Source organism: Halichoerus grypus, chromosome 10 (genome assembly GCF_964656455.1).
Source record: "Halichoerus grypus chromosome 10, mHalGry1.hap1.1, whole genome shotgun sequence".
NCBI lineage: Eukaryota > Metazoa > Chordata > Mammalia > Carnivora > Phocidae > Halichoerus > Halichoerus grypus.
In genome coordinates this window covers 64,226,270-64,246,859 of record NC_135721.1, presented here as the reverse complement: position 1 = coordinate 64,246,859, position 20,590 = coordinate 64,226,270, and the positions used below count along the sequence as shown (strand labels likewise).

Sequence of the window (20,590 nt, the reverse complement as noted above, 5' to 3'; positions counted from 1 at the left end):
GAAGGAAGATTAGAGAAAGCAGTCATTAATAGTTTATTAACCAGCAAATATGCTAGAGTAACATGAAAATGGAAAGATCAGGGACGCCTGGGCAGCTCAGTGGGTTAAGAATCTGCCTTCGGCTCAGGTCATGATCCCAGGTTCTGGGATCGAGTCCCACATTGGGCTCCTTGCTCAGCGGGGAGCCTGCTTCTCCCTCTGCCTGCCGCTCCCCCTGCTTGTTCTCTCCCTCTCTCTCTCTCCCACGCTTTCTCTCTGGCAAATAAATAAATAAAATCTTAAAAAAAAGAAAGAAAGAAAGAAAGAAAACGGAAAGACCAATCATCTTTAGAAACTAGAAGAAAAGTTTCTCTAAGTGCCAAATAATTTCTATTTCAGACACTGTCTCAGTCCTAAAGAACAGAATTCTTTACAAGGCACAAATGTACAACGGACAGAAAGTGCACATGGAAATCTTGGGAGGTAGGGAGAAAAGGACTATAGATGTAAATATTATCTTTTATTTATTCCCATGTCTTTTCTTTAAGAATTAAATTAACCAACACCACCTCCAAAATGACTTTACTAGAACTATACTAATTTAAAGCAGACAACTCTTCATGTAAGAAAACTTCCAACAAGTGTCAGCATTTGGACATGCAAAGATAAGCATGTCACTGTTATGATAACTTTCCTTTGCTGGTTTCAGGTAAGTAGAGTCTTAGCATAATTCTTGATATTGATGAAACCATTCAAAACACTGCCTTTAAACATTCATCCAATACATTCCTTAATGACTCAAAAGCAAAATCACTGATCATAATGACATATAAAATGAAGCTAACCTGCCAATGTACCAATTCTAAAAGATGGTGTTTCTAGATGACTTAAAAGAAAAGACTGTTTCTTTATTTTATACTCTTATGAATACTCATCAATTTTCTTAATTCCACTTGTAGGTATAGATCACTACTTTGTGCTCATTTTTCCTTAGAGTGATGCACTGTGTTTTTAATTAGAGGAGAAATAAGATTCATAGTGTATACTGTTTAAAAATTAAACAAAAGACTGAGTTCCTATTTTGCCCGTGGCTGTTTTACTCAGAAACCAATAGTCTACAGAATTCTTAAGATAAATAATTATTTCTTCTGAGTAAGGAGGAAAGGATGCTGATTTCACTTATTTAACTGCCAGGGCATCTTCCAAGGGGGTTAAAGAAAGTAAGGATTAAGAAAAAAAAAAAAATAGAACCAAAGGGGAAACTGCAATTGTTTGTAAGGAAAAACAAGTGTTTTTAAAACCTTAAAAAGCAAAATCAAATGTTATATAAAGCCATAACATTTTCTTTCTTTTTTTTTTTTTTAAGATTTTATTTATTTGACAGAGAAAGACACAGCAAGAGAGGGAACCCAAGCAGGGGGAGTGGGAGAGGGAGAAGCAGGCTTCCCGCAGAGCAGGGAGCCCGATGCGGGGCTCAATCCCAGGACCCTGGGATCATGACCCGAGCCGAAGGCAGACGCTTAACGACTGAGCCACCCAGGCGCCCCAGCCATAACATTTTCTAAACTCATCTATTTCCAGTGTTCAGTCCAGTCAAACCTCTTGTTTACTGGACCTATGTAGACCTCTAACTCACCAAGGGTTCCAACTTAATATGCTAGATCAAATCTCAGCCAACACTTTAATGGTATCACAAACAAACCCAAAACAACAACTACCATGTTCCTGCTTGGCAGCCTAATTCCTAACAAATCAGATATTTTTAGATAAAAGGCCAAAATGATGTTAGAAGGCACAACTAAGTTGTTGCTCAAAAACTGACAGCCTGCACTCAAGCTAAAACAATTGAAACATTCGTTAACTACCTAGTGATAGAAATCCAGCACTGTATTTTCCCCATTCATCCCCTCCCAATACACTGGATGAACTTCTCAAAATTGACAAATGAATTGTACTCAAACAAGCAGTGATGTTACTAAGGCAGGAAGATTAGTTGTCAAGATAGACCATTTCTACCCCATGAAAACTCCCTCATCTTAAGAGCATTTTGATACCTTATCAAAAACGTTTCGGTATATGATGTAATATTCATCAGCAGGTCCTTCCTCAGTACAGCCCACTCTTTCAGTTTCTGTGATTATGTATCTTTGCATACTTTCCAAAAATTCCTTGTCACTTCTACTAATGATAGGAGGGAGAACTGCATGTTTATTTATTTCTTGGATGGACATATGTCACAATCTGCACACTTGTTCACCAGAGAAGAGTTAAGTCTTGACTTGCTTTTGCAACAAAACCAAAACTTTGGTAAGCCTGAAAAAAAAAAAGACCATCAATTGATCTGAAGCTTAAGATAAATTAAGACATTTCTAATAAATTTATAATAAATTAAAACTGGTCTAAAATGTGTATTTGTCATGGGAAAAAAATTTCCCATGAATCTCAGAGATAAATATTTCAACCTATGAATTAAAAGGTCTAACCTACTGTCAAGTGCTATACCTCTGGGATAGAAATACCAAACACCAGTCAATAAAGAGCACTTTTCTTAGTAACCAAGCCTATGTGTCATGTGATTGGATGGTTTCTTATGTTTAATTCATTACTTTCTAACAGAATTTACCAAGTTTGGAAGCCTCCTCATGATTCAAACAAGGTCAGATACTTCTCTACCCATGTGCTTACTTGGCCCAGGCGTAGTCAAGAGAGCTACAAACAACTCATGAATTTATTTTATGATAAACTTTATTATAATTCTTATCATTCAAATAAACATACTAACTAAAAAGTAAGACGTCAGAACTTCTGCTAAAACCCATCCATCAGTGATATCAAAGATAACAGCCCTTTTCTAGCACAGTTTCAAGCAGCTACATTCCATTGCTCTTTAAGTAAAGAATCATTATCCAATTAGAGTTGGATACAGAAATTGATTCCTGAAAACTATTCACATTAACATCAAACAGAACCCATGGCTTGCTGAAAAATGTCTGGCAAGGCAAAACATTTGAACTCTTCCTAACTTCTCCCCCACCCATGTATATTCAGGTATAAAATTTGGAAAATATAAACCAAAGAAAATTAATGAAAAACTAAAAATCATCCACAATCCTCCATCCAAACATAATGATTATTTAATATTTTGGTATATTTCCTTCCAGTTTTATAATTATAAAAATTAGGATCACGCTCTATATTCAGCTTTGTATCTTCATGTTTTCCACTTAATATTAAAAGCACTTTTCCCTATGGTAAGCGCTGTGAATTGTGTAAGACTGATGAATCACAGACCTGTACCTCTGAAACAAATAATACATTATATGTTTAAAAAAAGAAGATAGCAGGAAGGGAAAAATGAAGGGGGGGAAATCGGAGGGGGAGACGAACCATGAGAGACTATGGACGCTGAGAAACAAACTGCGGGTTCTAGAGGGGAGGGGGGTGGGGGGGTCGGTTAGTCTGGTGATGGGTATTAAAGAGGGCACGTACTGAATGGAGCACTGGGTGTTATACGCAAACAATGAATCATGGAACACTACATCAAAAATAAATGATAGTAATGTCTGGTGACTAACATAATAAAATAAAATTAATTTATTAAAAAAAAAAAGCACTTTTCTATGTTGTTGAATAGTTTTCAAAAACATGACTTCTAGGGATGCCTGAGTGGCTCAGTTAGTTAAGCGTCTGCCTTCCACTCAGGTCATGACCCCAGGGTCCTGGGATAAGAGTCCCATGTCAGGCTCCCTGCTCCGAGGGGAGCCTGCTTCTCCCTCTGTCCGCTGCTCCCCCTGCTTGTGCTCTCTCTCTGACAAACAAATAAATAAAATTCTTAAAAAAAAAAAGACTTCTAATGATTGTGTAGTATTTCATGGTATGATACACCATACTTTTTTTTTTTTTTTTTGAGAGAGAGAGGCAGGGCTCACGCACAAGCAGGGGGTTGGGTGGTGGAGGGGAGAGAGGGGCAGAGGGAGGAGAAGCAGACTCCCCGCTGAGCAGGGAGCAAGCAGGGAGCCTGATGCGAGGACCCTGAGATCATGACCTGGCAGAAGGCAGGCAGCTGCTTAACCGACTGAGCCACCCAGGAGCCCATACTTTATCACTCCCCCACTGTTGGACATTTACACTATAATAAATAATGCTGCAATGAATAAATGTCTAAATCAATTTTACCATGTTTTAGCAATATAATTAATATCTGGTTATTTAAAATGACATATATGGCCTATAAATCCTGCCCACAGGTCATAGGCAGGAGAGAGACACCAAAATAATTATCAAAGTTTAAAAGACCTAATTTACTTTATGTTGATGAACTGGATAATGAAAAACCAATTTATAAATGAACATAAGTAGTTCCAATAAGGTAAAAACCCATAAATGGATCAACAGTTTTCCCATGTGAGAAATCAATTTCCTTATTCATTCATTCAACTAATATTTATTGTTTACTAAATGCCAGCATTATTTTATAGCTAGAGATTCAGTAATAAATAAGATAAAGTTCTTGGTTCCTTGGAGCTTATAATCTAGTAGGAGAAACAGACTATAAATAATGTAATTTCAGATAGTAAAAGATAATGGTCAAAGGAGGAAGGAATGGGTGTGACCACTGGAGACTTAGTGGTTACATCTGAATGCCAGTGGCCTCCTATTAACCTTAGGATAATATCCAAGTTCCTTTACTTAGCCTATGAATGCCCTAGAGGAACCAGGTAGTCCCTTTCTCTCTGTCCAAATCTAGCCTTTTCATGCTCCTGCCTTTCTCATAACTCCCATCCCCACTCCCATGAATTTGCTGAGAGTCCTGCATAACTCTTTCCCATTTCTGTATTCCCTCCCTCCATCCTCAGCACTCCCTGCCCCCTCCAAGATAACACTCATACCACCACTCTCATTCACTTGGCTTCTACTTGTTTTTCAGATTTCAGCTTATACAGCTCCAGGAAAGCTGCCCTGAATTCCCTTAAACTTGGTCAACTTCTACATTCTCCCATGGTACTGTGCACTTCCTCTATCCATGGTATTATCACTCAGCCACTCTATAATAGTGACTTTCTGTTTACATTCTCTATCTATCTCAATAGGCAGGAACCAATATGTTCTCACTCCCCATTATCCTTCCCTACCTATACACATTCCAGTGCATAGTACAATTTCTAGCAGAATATCTACTTTAAAAAAATGCTTAATAATCAATAATCACTGAGCAATAATGTGGTCTGCTCATAAGACATGACTTGTGGTGCCTCAAACCAGAACACAGCTAAAGTGACCGTTTCTCAGCATCTACAAAATGCCCGAGTCACATAAACCAACTTAGATGACCTTTCACTCCCTCATTCATATTAGACACAAAGGCATACAGAGAAAATGAGTCACAAAGATTCCCAGTCAAGTCTATTGGGCTAGTTAAATAAGCCATTGCTACAGAGCAGAGAAGGCAGTGTGACAAGGGGGGCACAATGGGCTCCAAAAGCCCAGAGGGGCACCTCACTAGTTTGTGGGAGAGGGCAGGGAAACATCTAATGGAACAACACCTAGGGCAATACTTATATTGTGCTGCGCTTATTTATTCAATAAGTTGGGGGAGGGGGAGGCACTCACCAACTGTGTCTGCCACTATTCTAGACACTAGAGATACAGCATCAAACAAAACAAAGTCCCGAACCTCTCAGAGGTTACATTCAAACAGGAAGGCAGACAACACCCACAAATACAGATGACACATGGGGCTAAGTTGTATAAACAAAACAAGGAATGGGGACTAGAAAGAAGGTGGGAGGGTGCTATTTTATGCAAGGCATTAAGTTGGGAAAGAGGAAAGCCCTCATGATAAGGTGACATTTTATTTATTTACTTTTAAATCTTTAAACTTTTTTTTTTTAAGATTTTCTTTATTTGTCAGAGAGACAGAGACAGAGAGAGCCCAAGCAGGGCGAGCAGCAGGCAGAGGGAGAAGCAGGCTCCCTGCCGAGCAAAGGAGCCTGACGCTGGACTCGATCCCAGGACTCCAGGATCATGACCTGACCTGAAGGCAAATGCTTAACCGACTGAGCCACCCAGGTGTCCCAACAAGGTGACATTTTAAAAAGGAGTTTAAAGATTCCTGGGAGGAGTGGTGGATGCAGACAGAGCAGCAAGTGCAAAAGCCTCAAAGCAGGAGGGCACGTCTGACAAACAGCAGGAAGGCCAGTGGGGCTAGAAGAGAAAGGGACAAAGGATTGATAAGGTCAGAGAGGTAGCTGCCAGATCATGCAGGATATGAGGCCTGGAAGGCAGGACCACGACCAGCTCCCCCATGGGGCATATTTGTACAGGTTAGAAAAAGGTGTCCCTTTCACTAGGCAGACTTGGCAAGAGGAACGATGGGTTGGAACACGGCCATGTCGTTCCAGTGCTGGAGCAACAGCCTCACTTATAGGAATTTATGCTTCACTCTTGGTGACACGGGAAGTCATTGGAGGGCTATGGGCAGAAGAGTGACAGCTGACATACATCTTCAAAGAACCTTTCTTGCTGCTCTGTGAAGACAAGGGTCAAAGCTGGAAGAACTGTTAGGAGTTTACTGCAATAATCTGGGCAAAAGATAATGGTGGCTTGAATCAGGGTGGTTACGGTAGAGGTGGTGAGAAGTGTTCTGCATAGAGAATAAAGCCAAGAAGAATTTGCTGTGCATAAGAAAGTACGTGGATATGAGAGAGCAGTCAAGGATGACCATAAAGTTTTTGGCCTTAGCAATGAGAAGATGGGAATTGCCATTTACAGAGATGGGAAGAGCAATTTCGTGAGATCAGGACTTCGGGCTTGCCTATGAGAGGTGTTGAGTAGTCAGCTGGATATGTGAGGGTGGAGTTCTAGTGAGTGGTCTGAGTGAGAGATAAGTTTATACGTCATGCGCATATAAATGGTATTTAAAAGTTGAGACAGATGGGGCACCTGGGTGGCTCAGTTTATTAAGTGTCCAACTCTTGATCTCAGCTCAGGTCTTGATCTCAGGGTCATGAATTCAAGCCCCACATTGGGCTCCACACTGGGCATGGAGCCTACTTAAAATAAAATTTAAAAATAAATAAAATAGGGGTGCCTGGGTGGCTCAGTCAGTTAAGCATCTGACTCTTGATGCTCAGGTCATGATCTCAGGGTCCTGGGATGGAGTCCCGCATCGGGCTCCCTGCTCAGTGGGAAGTCTGCTTCTCCCTTTCCCTCTGCTCCTCCCTCTCAAATAAATAAATAAAATCTTTAAAAATTAATTAATTAATTAAATAGAGTTATGAGACAGAATGAAAATGACCTAGAAAATGTCAAAAAGCAGAGGTCCAAGGACTGGGCCTTGGGTGGCACTCCAAAGTTTAGAGGTCTGGTAGATCAAGAGAAAGAAGCAAAAACAGCCTGGAAAAGTGTTCAGGAAAGTAGAAGTTAGAGAGGTATCCTGGAAGTCAGGTGAAAAAAAGTGTTTCAAAGAGGGAGGGAGTAATCAACTGTGTCAAATGCTGACAGATCAAGTAAGATTAAATGACCAGTGAATTTAGCAACATGGTGGTGATTAGTGACCCAGAGGAGCTATTCCACTGTAATGGTAGGGACAAAAACCTAATAGGAGTAGATACAATCAATGGAAGGGGAAAACTGGAGACAATGAGTATAGACAACTCTTTGAAGGAGTTTTGTTGTAAAGATGGAGACAAGTTGGCAGAATATGGGATGAACAATGTTCCAGGAAGAAGAAATGGATTTTTAGAAGTGCCAAAGCATGAGAGAGGTAAGCTAGGAACTTCAATTAGCTCAGTCATTAAAGTGTAAACGGAGTAATGGGTTTGACAGAATAGGCTGTAAGGGAGGCAGAGGCAGAATATCATACTAAAGAATTTGGATTTTATCCTGAAGGTGAAGTAGAATAATGACATAATCACTTTACTTTTTAGAATGTTTTGGAGGCAAAGTGAGGATGCGTTAGAAAAGGAGCAAGACTGAAGACAGGTGAGAAGTTAGACAATTAACTCTTCGAAGAGAAAATTAAGGAGGGCCTGAATTTGGGGTTGGGGATACAGAGGAGAGGGCATAGAGAGATAAACAGAAAAGACATTAGGAAGGCACATTAGAAAAGATTCCGTGGTTTGTGCAGTGGAGAAAGGCCAAAAGAAGGTGTAACTTGCTTCTAACTGGCCCGCCTTGCTAGGCGAGAGCCCTGCACATACTCCCAAATTCTTCCCCTTGAAAGATTTCCTTCACAACCATTTCCAAGGTCGCGACTTGGAAATTTTACAACTAGTCGTTCCGCAGGTTTCTTACCCATATTTTAGTTTGAAAACTCCTGAGATTTTCAACATATTAAACTGTTTCACTAAGGAGTCCTACACGAGGCCCAGAACTTTCCTCTGACTAGGGCAGATTTGGGGGTTGAAGACGGGGAGGAGCTACGGGATAGAAAAAGATGAACCCAAGGTTTTGAATACTACCTATCTTTGGCTGGAGCTGGCCACAGGAATTCCCTTCCCTTGGAGGCCAAAGCGTCCGCTGGCACATCGTTGATCTTCCGCCCCTCACCCCCTGTGTATGTGAGTGAACGACACCTTCGTTCCCCGACCCTTCTCCCGCTTAACCTTTTCTCTTAGTCATTTCCGACCCCCGTTTCCACCTCAAACCATTACTCCGCCTCTCCCATCCTCCCTCCTCACCTGAACCCCTTTCTCCAAACACTGACCCCAACACTTGGAGATAGTTACTAGGGAACCGGAGGTGTGGAACTGCACCCTGGGACGAGTAGTCCTAACTAAAAGAAAGCAATGAAAAACTACAATTCCCAGAAGACAGTTCTTTTTCCTCCTTTTTCCTCAATAAGGACCCCTCAACCCCACCCCCTTTTAAAGACCCTCCTAGCCACGTGGCTTGTATGGGAAAAGCCTTTTAAAGCCATTTTTCATTTGTTTAAATCTACTATTTCGAGAGCATTCTGAGGGTTAAAGTGAGAAACAAGTTCAGGCCAGAGAGGAGGAATGAGTTTCACGCCCCAGTCCGGCATGTGGCTAGACAGCCTCTGTGACAAGTCCGGCATTTGACGTGGTCGCCTAAGAGGTGGGGCCTCTGGTGGGGGCGCCGGGAAACCCCGTGGGCCGGCGCGTTGCTTTCCTTTCCGATCCGCCATCTGCGGTGAGTGTGTGCTCTTGGCCTCTCTCCGGCCAGTGGTCTACCCGGCGCCCTCTTATGTTCCCACGTCTGACCCTTCGCTTCCTTTTCCTCAACTGCAGGTGGAACCGCCGCCAAGATGCAGATTTTCGTGAAAACCCTTACGGGGAAGACCATCACCCTCGAGGTACGGGCTAGGTGGCGTGAGGAAGTCAAGGCCGGAATAAGGGCCTGAAGTGGAGCCAGGGACCCGTGCCGCTTTCTGCCGTAGAATATGTTTCTGAGTCTGGGTTCTGAAAACTGGCCCTGAATTAGTTGTTGGCTTAGGACTGGCTCTCGATGCCTGAAGTGTGAGCTATCACCTCTTGAGTAGTTCTGTCCAGGTAGCCAAAGCAGGGGGCCCGCGCTGGGGGGAGGGAAGGACGCGCTCTCACCGGTGGGCGCGAGCGCGTGTGGCGCAGCCGCCGCCGTCCGCCCTTGGTTGGGCTCAGGAAGTGTGCTCGCCGGCGGCAGTCCTGGGGCGGCTGCCTGCCCTCTGGGTGAGTGGTCAGCTCTGCTGGGTAGGCTTCGGCCTTCCACCGGCTTGGTTCTGTACTAACTTGCAAATTGAATTAGGCGTTTATTCTAGTTTCTTACTGTGTTATCGATTCATTTGCTTTTTTAAACTTGTAGGTTGAACCCTCGGATACAATAGAAAATGTAAAGGCCAAGATTCAGGATAAGGAAGGCAAGTAATATTTTCTAGTTCAGAGAAATTAACCTGTACTGGCGCCAGCCTAAGTACTGGACATACCTGCTGGTGGTGGGGTGGGAAGAGGTCGGATTGACAAAGTGAAATGCTTTTAAAATAGTAACGAATGTTTGTGAGCATGGGGCCATCCAGGGGTGCTCTTCACGTGTGTGGAATTTGGGTGAGCTATTTAATTTTCTACGCCTGCTTGATTTGTAAAATAAAGGTAATGTTACATGTATTAACTGTTGGGATTAAATAAGGTCAGTTGTGCAAGCATTTAAAATCGTGCCTCGCCTATAGTAAGAACTCAGTGACTGCTCTTAGTACCCTTTATTTAAGAATTATCCATAAATCTAAGCAGATACGCTTGTTCTGATGTGACTTGATTTTTTGTTTTTTTGTTTTAGGAATTCCTCCTGATCAGCAGAGACTGATCTTTGCTGGCAAGCAACTGGAAGATGGACGCACTTTGTCTGACTACAACATTCAAAAGGTCTGTTTGGAGGAAAGAGCAGTCCTTTAAATGTAAATCTTACTTTGTAAGTTTTGATCAACACACAAAAGTGGGGGAGAATAACAGACTAGCAGTAGATTTCTAGGTGACTCCGGCATTAACACTTCAGAAACACTGCTGTAGTTTCTCACATTCTGGATTGTGTAGATTGCATCCCATGGTGTGACTTAATATGTTCTTAAATCTTCCTATAAACAAGTCGTTAATTCCCTCCCCCAAAACTTCCTTATGTGTGGTATTGTGTACTTATCACATCCAGTTAGAAAGTGTGCGAAGCTAGTTGCCCCTTAATGGAATATGAGCATTAAATGTAATTATTTTAAAGCCTGTTTCATCCTCTTAACAGGAGTCTACTCTTCATCTTGTGTTGAGACTTCGTGGTGGTGCTAAGAAAAGGAAGAAGAAGTCTTATACCACTCCCAAGAAGAATAAGCATAAGAGAAAGAAGGTTAAACTGGCCGTCCTGAAATACTATAAGGTGAGCTAACTTAATAAAAATGTTTTTATCTGTTGATTAATAAATTTTGTTTGCATCTCTGGTTTCAAACGTTCTTTTAAAGTTTTCTTTTCTTTTTGGTATTTGATCAAGCTTCGTATGATGAGGTTCACTTTTAGCTGCTTATTCCAAACTGAGTTCTGATTTTGAAGTCAGATCTGGGTTTAGGTCTTAACTTTGTCACCACTTGCAAGGCTAGACTACTGTGAACTATTTTGTTGTAATTACTAGTGAGGATTTGGAGCGTTTTGGTTTTTAAATAAAAAAACTACCACTGTTTTGTGATTTTAAAGTAGTTAAATATTTTGAGTCACTTAACTTAGACTTCAGAATATGTTGTAAAATTATCTTAACAGCAGGTTTGTACTTTTTAGGTGGATGAGAATGGCAAAATCAGTCGCCTTCGTCGGGAGTGCCCTTCAGATGAGTGTGGTGCTGGAGTTTTCATGGCTAGCCACTTCGACAGACATTATTGTGGCAAATGTTGTCTGACTTACTGCTTCAACAAACCAGAAGACAAGTAATTGTATATGGGTTAATAATAAAAGACAGGAACTAACATTTAATTGTTGCATTTTATTCCAGTGACTTTGAGTGGTTTTAAGTATCCAATTGATCACACCATTTTGATAAACTACATATACTTTGGCAGAAAAATTAAGATTGTATTTAATATGAACTATCTAGATATAAGCCAGTTTGTTTCTGTCAGTTTTTTATGTCCGCACTATTGAAATTTTGGACCAGATAATTCTTTGTTGTGGGGGCTATCCTTGTGCATCACGGCCTCTACACACCTGATGCCATTAGCACACCACCCATTCTCACCACTAGGTATATCCAGACTTGCCAAATGATCCCTGGGATGGTGAGGAAGGGGGGACCTGCCCATTGATCTCCACTTAGAGAAACACTGATTCGGATGAATTGGTGTTACAGCTTGCCTAAACAAAGGCTGTGACCCATTTGTTTCATACATAATAAATGTAAAAGCTAAGCTTTCAGTAATCAATTAAAAAATGTTATCCTGAGTCCCTCGGTGGTTTGGCTGGGGATATATGCTGTCTATATATAGTACAAGGGAACATTCTTCAATGTTGAGCGTGAAAACTTGGAATTTTAAACACTTTGTTCACTAGTGCTGTCAACATTGAGAAATAGTTTTGAGCAGTATTTGGCACCATATTTTGCCTGTGAGCTAAATTCAGGGAGGTTTGCTTATCTTGGTGTCACTCAATTAAAACATGCAGTTGAAGTTTACTATGAACTGATTATTACATTCAGTGGCATGCCAATACCCTTTTACCATATTCTTTCCAGGATTTCTACTTGGAGACATGCTTAAATAAGGTTTCCTATTTTTGGAGCATTTTGACAAGTTATCCATGTTAACGCTTGGAATAACTACTAGGGTATTTTTTGACCAGATGTGGTGAATTCTTACCTTCAATAAAGCAAAACTAGTTGCTCTCTATAATAAAGCAAGACTTTGTTTATAGTTTTTAATTTATTTTTTAAATCTCTGCCCAGCATGCGGTTTGAACTCTGAGATCAAGAGTTGCGTGCTCTATCAGGCACCCCATTAATTGTTTACATTTTTAATATAATTTTAAAATCCTGGATCCCAGGAAGTCTTGGCTGGAACTTCTTTTTCTTCATAACAAACAATTTCATCTCCCACTTTAAATTCTATCTTTTCTTCACTCAAACTGAGACCACAATCCATTCCAGTTTTGATGACTGAAATGTCATCTTTATGGTGTTTCAATGAGGTTAATGAACCTTAAGAAAATACAAAAAAAAAAGGTACATATATTGAACAAATAAATACTACTAAGTGCTATATAGTCTGGTATTAAAAGGAAATTATAAATAAACACTGAAATTCTTAAGTTTTACAGTCCTATCATGTTAAATGATAGAACTAAATACTAGGGAAACCAAAGGAAACAAGATTTGGCTTACAGTGAAAGATAACTAAATCTCCCATTTCAAAGGTAGACTAACTTTGCAGAAGATTGGCATTATACTTAGGACTTAATGAGATAAATCCAGTAAAAGACCAGGCAAAAGGTCAAAAGGAGGTAAGCAAATACAATGCTGTAGAAAAGTACAGAACACAGAGCTGGAAAGGTAGTTTGGGGCCAATTTTTAGAAGCTTAGAAAATTAGATTACTGATTTATTGGGATTACTATAGGTGGTTGTTATAGATTATCAGAATTTAGAATTTGTAAGGGAGGGAGCCAATCAATGAGACCAGATTTGAGTTCCCAAGAAGGAATGGCCTGAACCAAGATATGGGAGTGAAACATTTCAGATAGTTACACAGAATCAGGTTTTGGTGACTGGATTTGAGGTCTATTAGAAACATTGTGATGTTGCTTACCCTTCCAAATAATACCTCCGTTACGGATTAATTTAAATTTTTTTTGTTTTTCTAACTGTCCCTTTTGGACTCTGCAGCCAGCCACAGGAACTTTTTTCTTCCCTTCTGTTACAGAGAAGGTAGCTAGTATAGAAGCCTCACCTTAAGAAAGAAAAGAATATTAAGTGCACAGAGAACAAAAGATTATGAGAAATACATAATTTCACATATTCTGCATGGCAAGAATTAAAACTGTGAGAAAAAAACTCATGCAGAGAAAGAAGTCCAGGTTTTCTTTGACTCTGCCAACTTTATTTTCCTGACCACTATTAGAAACATAAACATGAGGGGCGCCTGGGTGGCTCAGTTGGTTAAGTGTCTGCCTTTGGCTCAGGTCATGATCCCAGGATCCTGGGATCGAGCCCAGCATCCCCCCACCTCACCCCCAATAATCAGGGAGCCTGCTTCTCCCTCTGCCCCTCCCCCTGCTCCTGCTCTCTCTCATGCACGCTCTATTTCAAATAAATAAATAAAAATCTTAAAAAAAAATAAACATGAAATCCCTGGGTTTTTGTGGAAAAGAAAATCACAAAAATACATGTTTGCCAAAAGAATGACGAGAAAAGTGGAATTCATTTTTTTAGCTAAATAAAATGCACTAGAAGATAATAGTTTACTGTCTGCTCCATAAAAACCTAGTTTTCAGCTGTCCCTCAATATATTTTCTCAAAGAGATCTGTTGTTACCTGACTTATTTTTAATCTCTCCATTGGTAATTTATATCCACTTAAGAGCACTAATTCTGTGACTCAGCTTAATTTTTTTCACTGAAAATTAAATTATAATGACATGCTATCACACACTATAATACACCAATTTACTGAGGTTAGTGTTACTTGTCTCCTAAAAACCCTCATATGACTCAAAAGTTTTCCAAACTGCACTTAGCACAAGAACATACAAATCTCTGTATGGTCACGTTTAGCAGGTGAGAAAAAATCTAAAATCTCTGGACCATAAGAACAGATAAAATGGTTTAATCAGTCTCAGATAAATTTAGGTTTCCATCTGGCCAAGGGATATGCTAGAAAGAAAATTTTTAAATATGTGATACTTAAATGTAAAGTCAACTTTCTTCTCATGGTGGATTTCCCTGCCAGTTTCCAGGACAAAAATCAATGGCTTCCTCCACAACCCTATATATAATCTTTATCCCCTCCCATCCCATTCTAATTTGTACTACAATTAGTTGTTGATGTCTAAACTTCAGGGCCTTTGTATCCTCAGGGCAGAAGCACACGTTGCAGACAGCAGATGTTTATAATACATATGAAGTTACACTGAATAGATCTATAGTAATTTTTTTCTAGAACAAAGGCTATATATTGGAACAGTGAAGGTATTTCAACAGTGATTTACATTTTCCCCTAAACTTTGCTTTCAAAGTGTTACTTACAGCACCTAAGATATGAATGTTTAACATTCAGTGAACACTCACCTATTGGGTGCTCTTCCACAGTGCAGGGCAATCTGCTGCTCAATTCCTCCTGCAAATCCTCAATCAGATGGTAAATGATTTTGTGAAGTTTAATTTTTACTCCTTTTTTTGCAGCAGACTTCTGGACAACATTGCCTGCATTCACATTGAAGCCATATATAACACCTGGCAAGCAGAAATACAATCAATAAAGTAGCACAAATGTTGCATTAAACATTTTTCTTTCAAGCAGAAACTCAAATCTAAATTGTTTTATTTCCTTCTGTGTACATTAAAAGCGAGTAGGGGAGATGAGAAATTCTATCATTTTTCCTCATGAAAACTTACTAGTTTTCAAATTAATGAAAGGATTTTATAAGTTCTATTGTGGCTTTTTTAATTAGGAAAATTTCTTTATGATTTTTATTTATTTATTTTTTTTTTATTTTTTAAAGATTTTATTTATTTATTTATTTGTCAGAGAGAGAGCGTGCGTGCACAAACAGGGGAAGGGGCAGGCAGAGCAGGCAGAGGGGGAAGCAGGCTCCCTGCTGAGCAGGGATCCCGATGCGGGACTCAATCCCAGGACCTGGGATCATGACCTGAGTCAAAGGCAGACGCTTAACCGACTGAGCCACCCAGGCGTCCCTTTTTATGATTTTTAAATCCATTTAAGAGACAAAAGTGCCCACAGTGTGCAAGGCAGTATGCTAAACAAAACTTTTATTTTTATTTTTTTTTAATTTATTTATTTGACAGAGAGAGACACAGCGAGAGAGGGAACACAAGCAGGGGGAGCGGGAGAGGGAGAAGCAGGCTTCCCGCGGAGCAGGGAGCCCGATGCGGGGCACGATCCCAGGACCCCGGGATCATGACCTGAGCTGAAGGCAGACACTTAATGACTGAGCCACCCAGGCGCCCCAAAACTTTTATTTTTATACTAGAGAAATAAGAAAACAAAAATTGATTAGGGCTAAAATATTATTACATTATTTTAATGACTATTACTGAATTATAATCTTATTGTCTACAACTTTTTGTGGTTTACTCGTAAGTATTCAGTTGGCCAAAAGATGCCCAATAATAGTCACTTAATTGGTAAAGTTTAAGAGTTATTTTAGAAATGAAAGAAGTTCCATGGAGCTGACCATTTTACCAAAGAATATATTTAGGGGCGCCTGGGTGGCTCAGTAGGTTGACTGTCTGACTCTTTTGGCTCTGGTCATTATCTCAGGGTGGTGGGATAGAGCTCCGCTCTCAGCAGGGATTCTGCTTCTCTCCTTCTCCCTCTGCCATTCCCCCTGCTCACATACTCTTTTTTTCTCTCTCAAATAAATAAATCTTTTTTTTGTTAAAGATTTTACTTATTTATATTTAATTGACAGAGAGAGACAGCGAGAGAGGGAACACAAGCAGAGGAAGTGGGAGAGGGAGAAGCAGGCTTCCCCGCTGAGCAGGGAGCCCGATGGGGGGCTCGACCCCAGGACCCTAGGATCACAACCTGAGCCGAAGGCAGATGCTTTATGACTGAGCCACCCAGGTGCCCCTAAATAAATAAATCTTAAGAAAAAAAAAGGGGGGGGAGAATGTATTTAACTGCAAATACTTTGGAGGGAATAAAAAAGCAAAACACTGTTGGGACTCCTGCGTGGCTCATACAGTTAAGTGCTGCCTTTGGCTCAGGTCATGATCCCAGGGTCCCGGGATCAAGCCCCACATCAAGCTCCTTGTTTGACGGGGAGCCGCCTTTTCCCTCTGCCTGCCACTCCCCCTGCTTGTACACTCTCTCTCTCTCTCTGACACATAAATAAATAAAATCTTTTAAAAAAAAGCAAAACACTCTTGCCTTAAGTGAAAAAAAGTAATGCAAACAATTTAAGAGAAAAACACAACCACCTTGAAAGTCTTATCATCAAGAATTCATTCAACAGGGGCGCCTGAGTGGCTCAGTCCTTAAGCGTCTGCCTTCGGCTCAGGTCAGGATCCCAGGGTCCTGGGATGGAGCCCTCCATCGGGCTCCCTGCTCTGCGGGAAGCCTGCTTCTCCCTCTCCCACTCCCCCTGCTTGTGTTCCCTCTTTCACTGTGTCTCTGTCAAATAAATAAATAAAATCTTTAAAAAAAAAAAAAGAATTCATTCAACACACTATCAACATTTCATAGTATAGTGTAGACCAATCAGTGCCTAGAAAATTCTTGGAATTAACCAGCATTACTAAAAATACCTTTTCAGTAGTAGAGATAACATCTAATTCTAATCAAGTCCAGTCATGAAGTTGCTCCTTCCTAAGTGATTCATTAATCACTCAATAAAATGTTGGTGCTTTGCTAGGTGTTAGATCTAAAGTGACAGTCATGAGTCACCTTTTTGTACTTTTTATATATCATAAGTTCAACGAATAAACAGCCCCCCTGCCTTCTAGACATTTAAAGGTAAAAACAGTGCTCGCTTTGGAAGCACACACACTAAAGCTAAAAACAGCTTTTAATCTAAGAGACATATAATTTGTAAAATTACCAATAAACAAAAATAGGTAGACAAAAGTAAAAGATGAAGTACTGAAGAGGCTGATTACAGTATTAGGAGCATTCAAAAGTCTAAATAAAAGATAACCAACCTTGGATTGGGTGGGGAACTGGGAGGGGGTAGAGGACACTAATCTTAAAACAAAACAAAACAAAACAAAAAAACAAGAAACACTACTGGGGCTCAAAAGAGTTCCCCAGGGTTGCAGTACAGGGACAATGAGTGGAGCTATGGCTGCAATACTGCACATCCCATTCAGCTCCATGGCTGGGGCTTGACTACAGCAGGAGGGGGATGCTCATAAGGATAAATGGCAGACTGACTAGCCAACCAACAAAAGACAGAAGCAAATGGTTCACAGTGTGTTCTAGGCAACACAGTTAAACAAATAGGAAAGAGAATCCTTACCACGAAATGTTTCAGCAAGGTTAACATCATTTTCACTGACATCACCCACACCAAAATGTACTAATTCAAGTTTACACTCATGTGAAGCGTCATAGGTATCCATAATGTTCACAATAGCCTCGACGGAACCATCAACATCACCTAAATGCAGAAGTTTAAAATTACCGGTGTTAAGAGGCATTAACAGACACAAAAACAACAGAAATCTATTTAAAGCCATAACAGGAATGCCATTTACCACTAAATCCACTTTTATTTAGGTTTAGCATTATAAATATCTATTTAACTTTAAATAAAGTATAATGAACCAAATGTACATTTACAACAAAATCAGCAAGAAAAATGTTTATTAAAATCTCCCCCCAGTGAGGGATGGGCAAAAAGGGTGAAGGAGGGCAAGGGTACAAACTCCCAGTTACAAAGTAAGTAAGTCATGGGATATAACATACAGTATAGCGACTATATTAATAATACTATATTACATATTGGAAAGTTGCTAAGAGAGATCTTAAAAGTTCTTATCACAAGAAAAAAATTTTTATAACTATGTATGATGATGGATGTTAGCTAGACGAACTGTGGTGGTCATTTTGCAATATTTACTAATATCAAATCATTATGTTGTACACCTGACACTAACATAATGTTATATGTCAATTATACCTCAATTAAAAAAAAAAGAATCTCCCCCTGGGGCACCTGGGTGACACAGTTGGTTAAGCATCGGACTCTTGGTTTTGGCTCAGGTGATGGGATCCAGGCATATGTTGGGCTCTGAGCTCCGCGCAGAGCCTGCTTTAGTTTCTCTCTGCCTCTCCCCTGCTTTCTGTTTCTCTCTCAAATAAATAAATAAATCTTAAAAAAAAAAAAAACCTCTCCCTAAATGCCAAAATAATTTTAGCTTAAATTTAATGGCCCAAATTAACTGTGAGAATGAAGAAACACATATATTCCAGATATGAGTTGTAAAGTACAATCTTTCCAAAGTCACCTTTAATAATTATAGGAAGTACGTGTGAATCCTTTTCTTCTTTCTCTTTTGACTGTAAGTGTTTTTGTTCTTTTTTTTCTTGGTACTTTAGAAATGATCTCTCCTTCCAGTGCATATTGCCATACTTCTCACGGGCTTTCTGATGTGCTTCTTGGTGTTCCTTTCGCTTTTCTTCTATTATTTTCAGATCCTCTTTATTTTTCTCCTGTTCTCGCTCATACTTCCTCCAGTCAACAACTGCGCGTGCCCTTGGCTTTACAGGGAAAAAAACAGGCGTTACCTAACTAAATAGAAACCAGTAACTTATGGGTTAAAAGCTTTGTGTTTTTCCTCAGCTTAGCTTAACTCATACATGAAACCACTAATTTTATAAATTTCAAGAAACTTATAAAACTTTAATCTGGGGGGCTTTGTGTATAACAGATGATTTAATTTAAAAATATTAGCTCAAATTTTTAAAAATTCTGTAGCCAAATTCTAAAATGGCACTACTGGCCCCCTCACAAGCCCTTACAATCTGCAATTATTTGTTAACATAAATATACTTATTTGGTATAACATTATAGATTAATATTTAAAATCACTGTATCATATTTAATATATAGGAATTAAACTTGATATACCTCAGATTCTACTTCAAGAATTTCATCTCCTGCAGAAGGGAGGTCTCTCCAGCCTACAATTCCCACTGGCATGCTGGGACAGGCCTCATGGATTGTTTTTCCATTCTCATCAAACATTAAGCGTACTTTTGCCCAACTCTTTCCAGCAACCAGAATTGAGCCTTTCCTCAAAGTTCCTCTTTGAATTATAGCTGTAGTAACAGGACTAAAAGGAAAACAAATGTATATATTCTTAATGCCATAATCAGGATGTAAGAACACTTTCTTAAGTAGAGCAGGGATATCTTTATGAGACTTAACTATATATAATATGAACACACAGGGTTAATCCCACTTCTCAAGCAAGTTTGCATACTATAAAAACATTTCTACTTAATTGCCAAAAGGTGGAAGCAAACCAAATGTCCATCAACTGAAGAATAAAGAAAATGCACTATATATATATATATACACAATGGAAAATTATAGCAGCTTAAAAAGAAGGAAAGCCCTGTCATATGCTCCAACATGAGTGAACTTACCTCAAGGACATTATGCTAAGTGAAATAAGCCAGTCAAAAGGACAAACACTCTATGATTCTACTCATATGAAGTATTTAAAGTAGTCAAAATCAGAGAAACAGAGAATTGAAAGATAGTTCTAAGGGTTGGGGAAGGAAGGAGGGATAAATTAGTGTTTCGTGGATATATGATTTCAGTTTTACAGAATTAAAAAGTTCTAGAGATCTGTTGTACAACGATGTGAATATACTTAATACTACTGAACTATACACTTAAAAATGGTTAAGATGGTAAATTTAATGTTATGCTTCTTTTATCACAATTTTTTTTTTTTTTTTAAAGATTTTATTTATTCATTTATTTGAGAGAGTGAGAGAGAGAGAGAGAGCACATGAGAGGGGGGAAGGTCAGAGGGAGAAGCAGACTCCTTGCCGAGCAGGGAGCCCGATGTGGGACTCGATCCCGGGACTCCAGGATCATGACCTGAGCCGAAGGCAGTCGCTTAACCAACTGAGCCACCCAGGCGCCCACAATTTTTTTTTTAATGGAAAAACAAAAACCATTTCTATAAGCTTATGGTAGTGGCGGGTGCAGATAGCTGAGTATTCTGACAGAATCCTAATCCTCTTTCTGTAACTAATTTGTTAAGCAGTGAAACTTCTTGCTGATAGGGAGAAAAATTAAAGAAGAGAAGAGCAATCCAAAGACCTTCCCATATATGATATTAATGGGGAAGGACATAAAGAATTTAGGAACCCTAAAATGCAACAATTGCTATTTCATTCCAATTTGTTGGTCCATGAGGCTTTATTTACCAATTCAGTTAAGTCAGTGGGGAAAAAAAAATT

At 39.6% G+C, this 20,590-nt stretch overlaps 3 protein-coding genes across 9 annotated transcripts in view; 1 reads left to right on the top strand and 2 right to left on the bottom strand.

Moving 5' to 3' along the window:
* The window catches only part of CLHC1 (clathrin heavy chain linker domain containing 1), a 37,735-nt gene extending 29,005 nt beyond the window's left edge, over positions 1–8,730 (bottom strand). Inside the window, exons 1-2 of one of the 2 annotated variants that reach the window (XM_036069862.2) lie at positions 8,661–8,730; positions 2,034–2,292 (exon numbers count right to left, since the gene is read on the bottom strand). In XM_036069862.2, the coding sequence (XP_035925755.1) occupies positions 2,034–2,210 (177 nt within the window). In that variant the 5' untranslated portion in view covers positions 2,211–2,292; positions 8,661–8,730. Of the gene's footprint in view, positions 1–2,033; positions 2,293–8,660 lie in introns of those variants that run through there. The other variant, XM_036069867.2, reaches the window with a different exon arrangement.
* Positions 8,731–9,044: 314 nt separating this feature from the next.
* Positions 9,045–11,417, top strand: RPS27A (ribosomal protein S27a). Its single transcript, XM_036069877.2, has 6 exons — positions 9,045–9,132; positions 9,231–9,295; positions 9,781–9,835; positions 10,249–10,334; positions 10,702–10,833; positions 11,226–11,417. Exons 2-6 carry the CDS (start codon positions 9,248–9,250, stop codon positions 11,373–11,375), a joined length of 471 nt encoding a protein of 156 aa, XP_035925770.1. The 5' UTR covers positions 9,045–9,132; positions 9,231–9,247; the 3' UTR covers positions 11,376–11,417.
* MTIF2 (mitochondrial translational initiation factor 2) overlaps positions 11,352–20,590 on the bottom strand; it is a 26,255-nt gene continuing 17,016 nt past the window's right edge. For 5 of the 6 annotated variants that reach the window (XM_036069873.2, XM_036069871.2, XM_036069872.2 and 2 more), the window contains 6 exons: positions 19,242–19,446; positions 18,619–18,871; positions 17,628–17,768; positions 14,716–14,880; positions 13,239–13,379; positions 11,352–12,633 (listed from right to left, as the gene is read on the bottom strand). In XM_036069873.2, coding sequence (XP_035925766.1) covers positions 12,461–12,633; positions 13,239–13,379; positions 14,716–14,880; positions 17,628–17,768; positions 18,619–18,871; positions 19,242–19,446 — 1,078 coding nt within the window. In that variant the 3' untranslated portion in view covers positions 11,352–12,460. The remainder of the gene's footprint in view (positions 12,634–13,238; positions 13,380–14,715; positions 14,881–17,627; positions 17,769–18,618; positions 18,872–19,241; positions 19,447–20,590) is intronic. The other variant, XM_078056548.1, reaches the window with a different exon arrangement.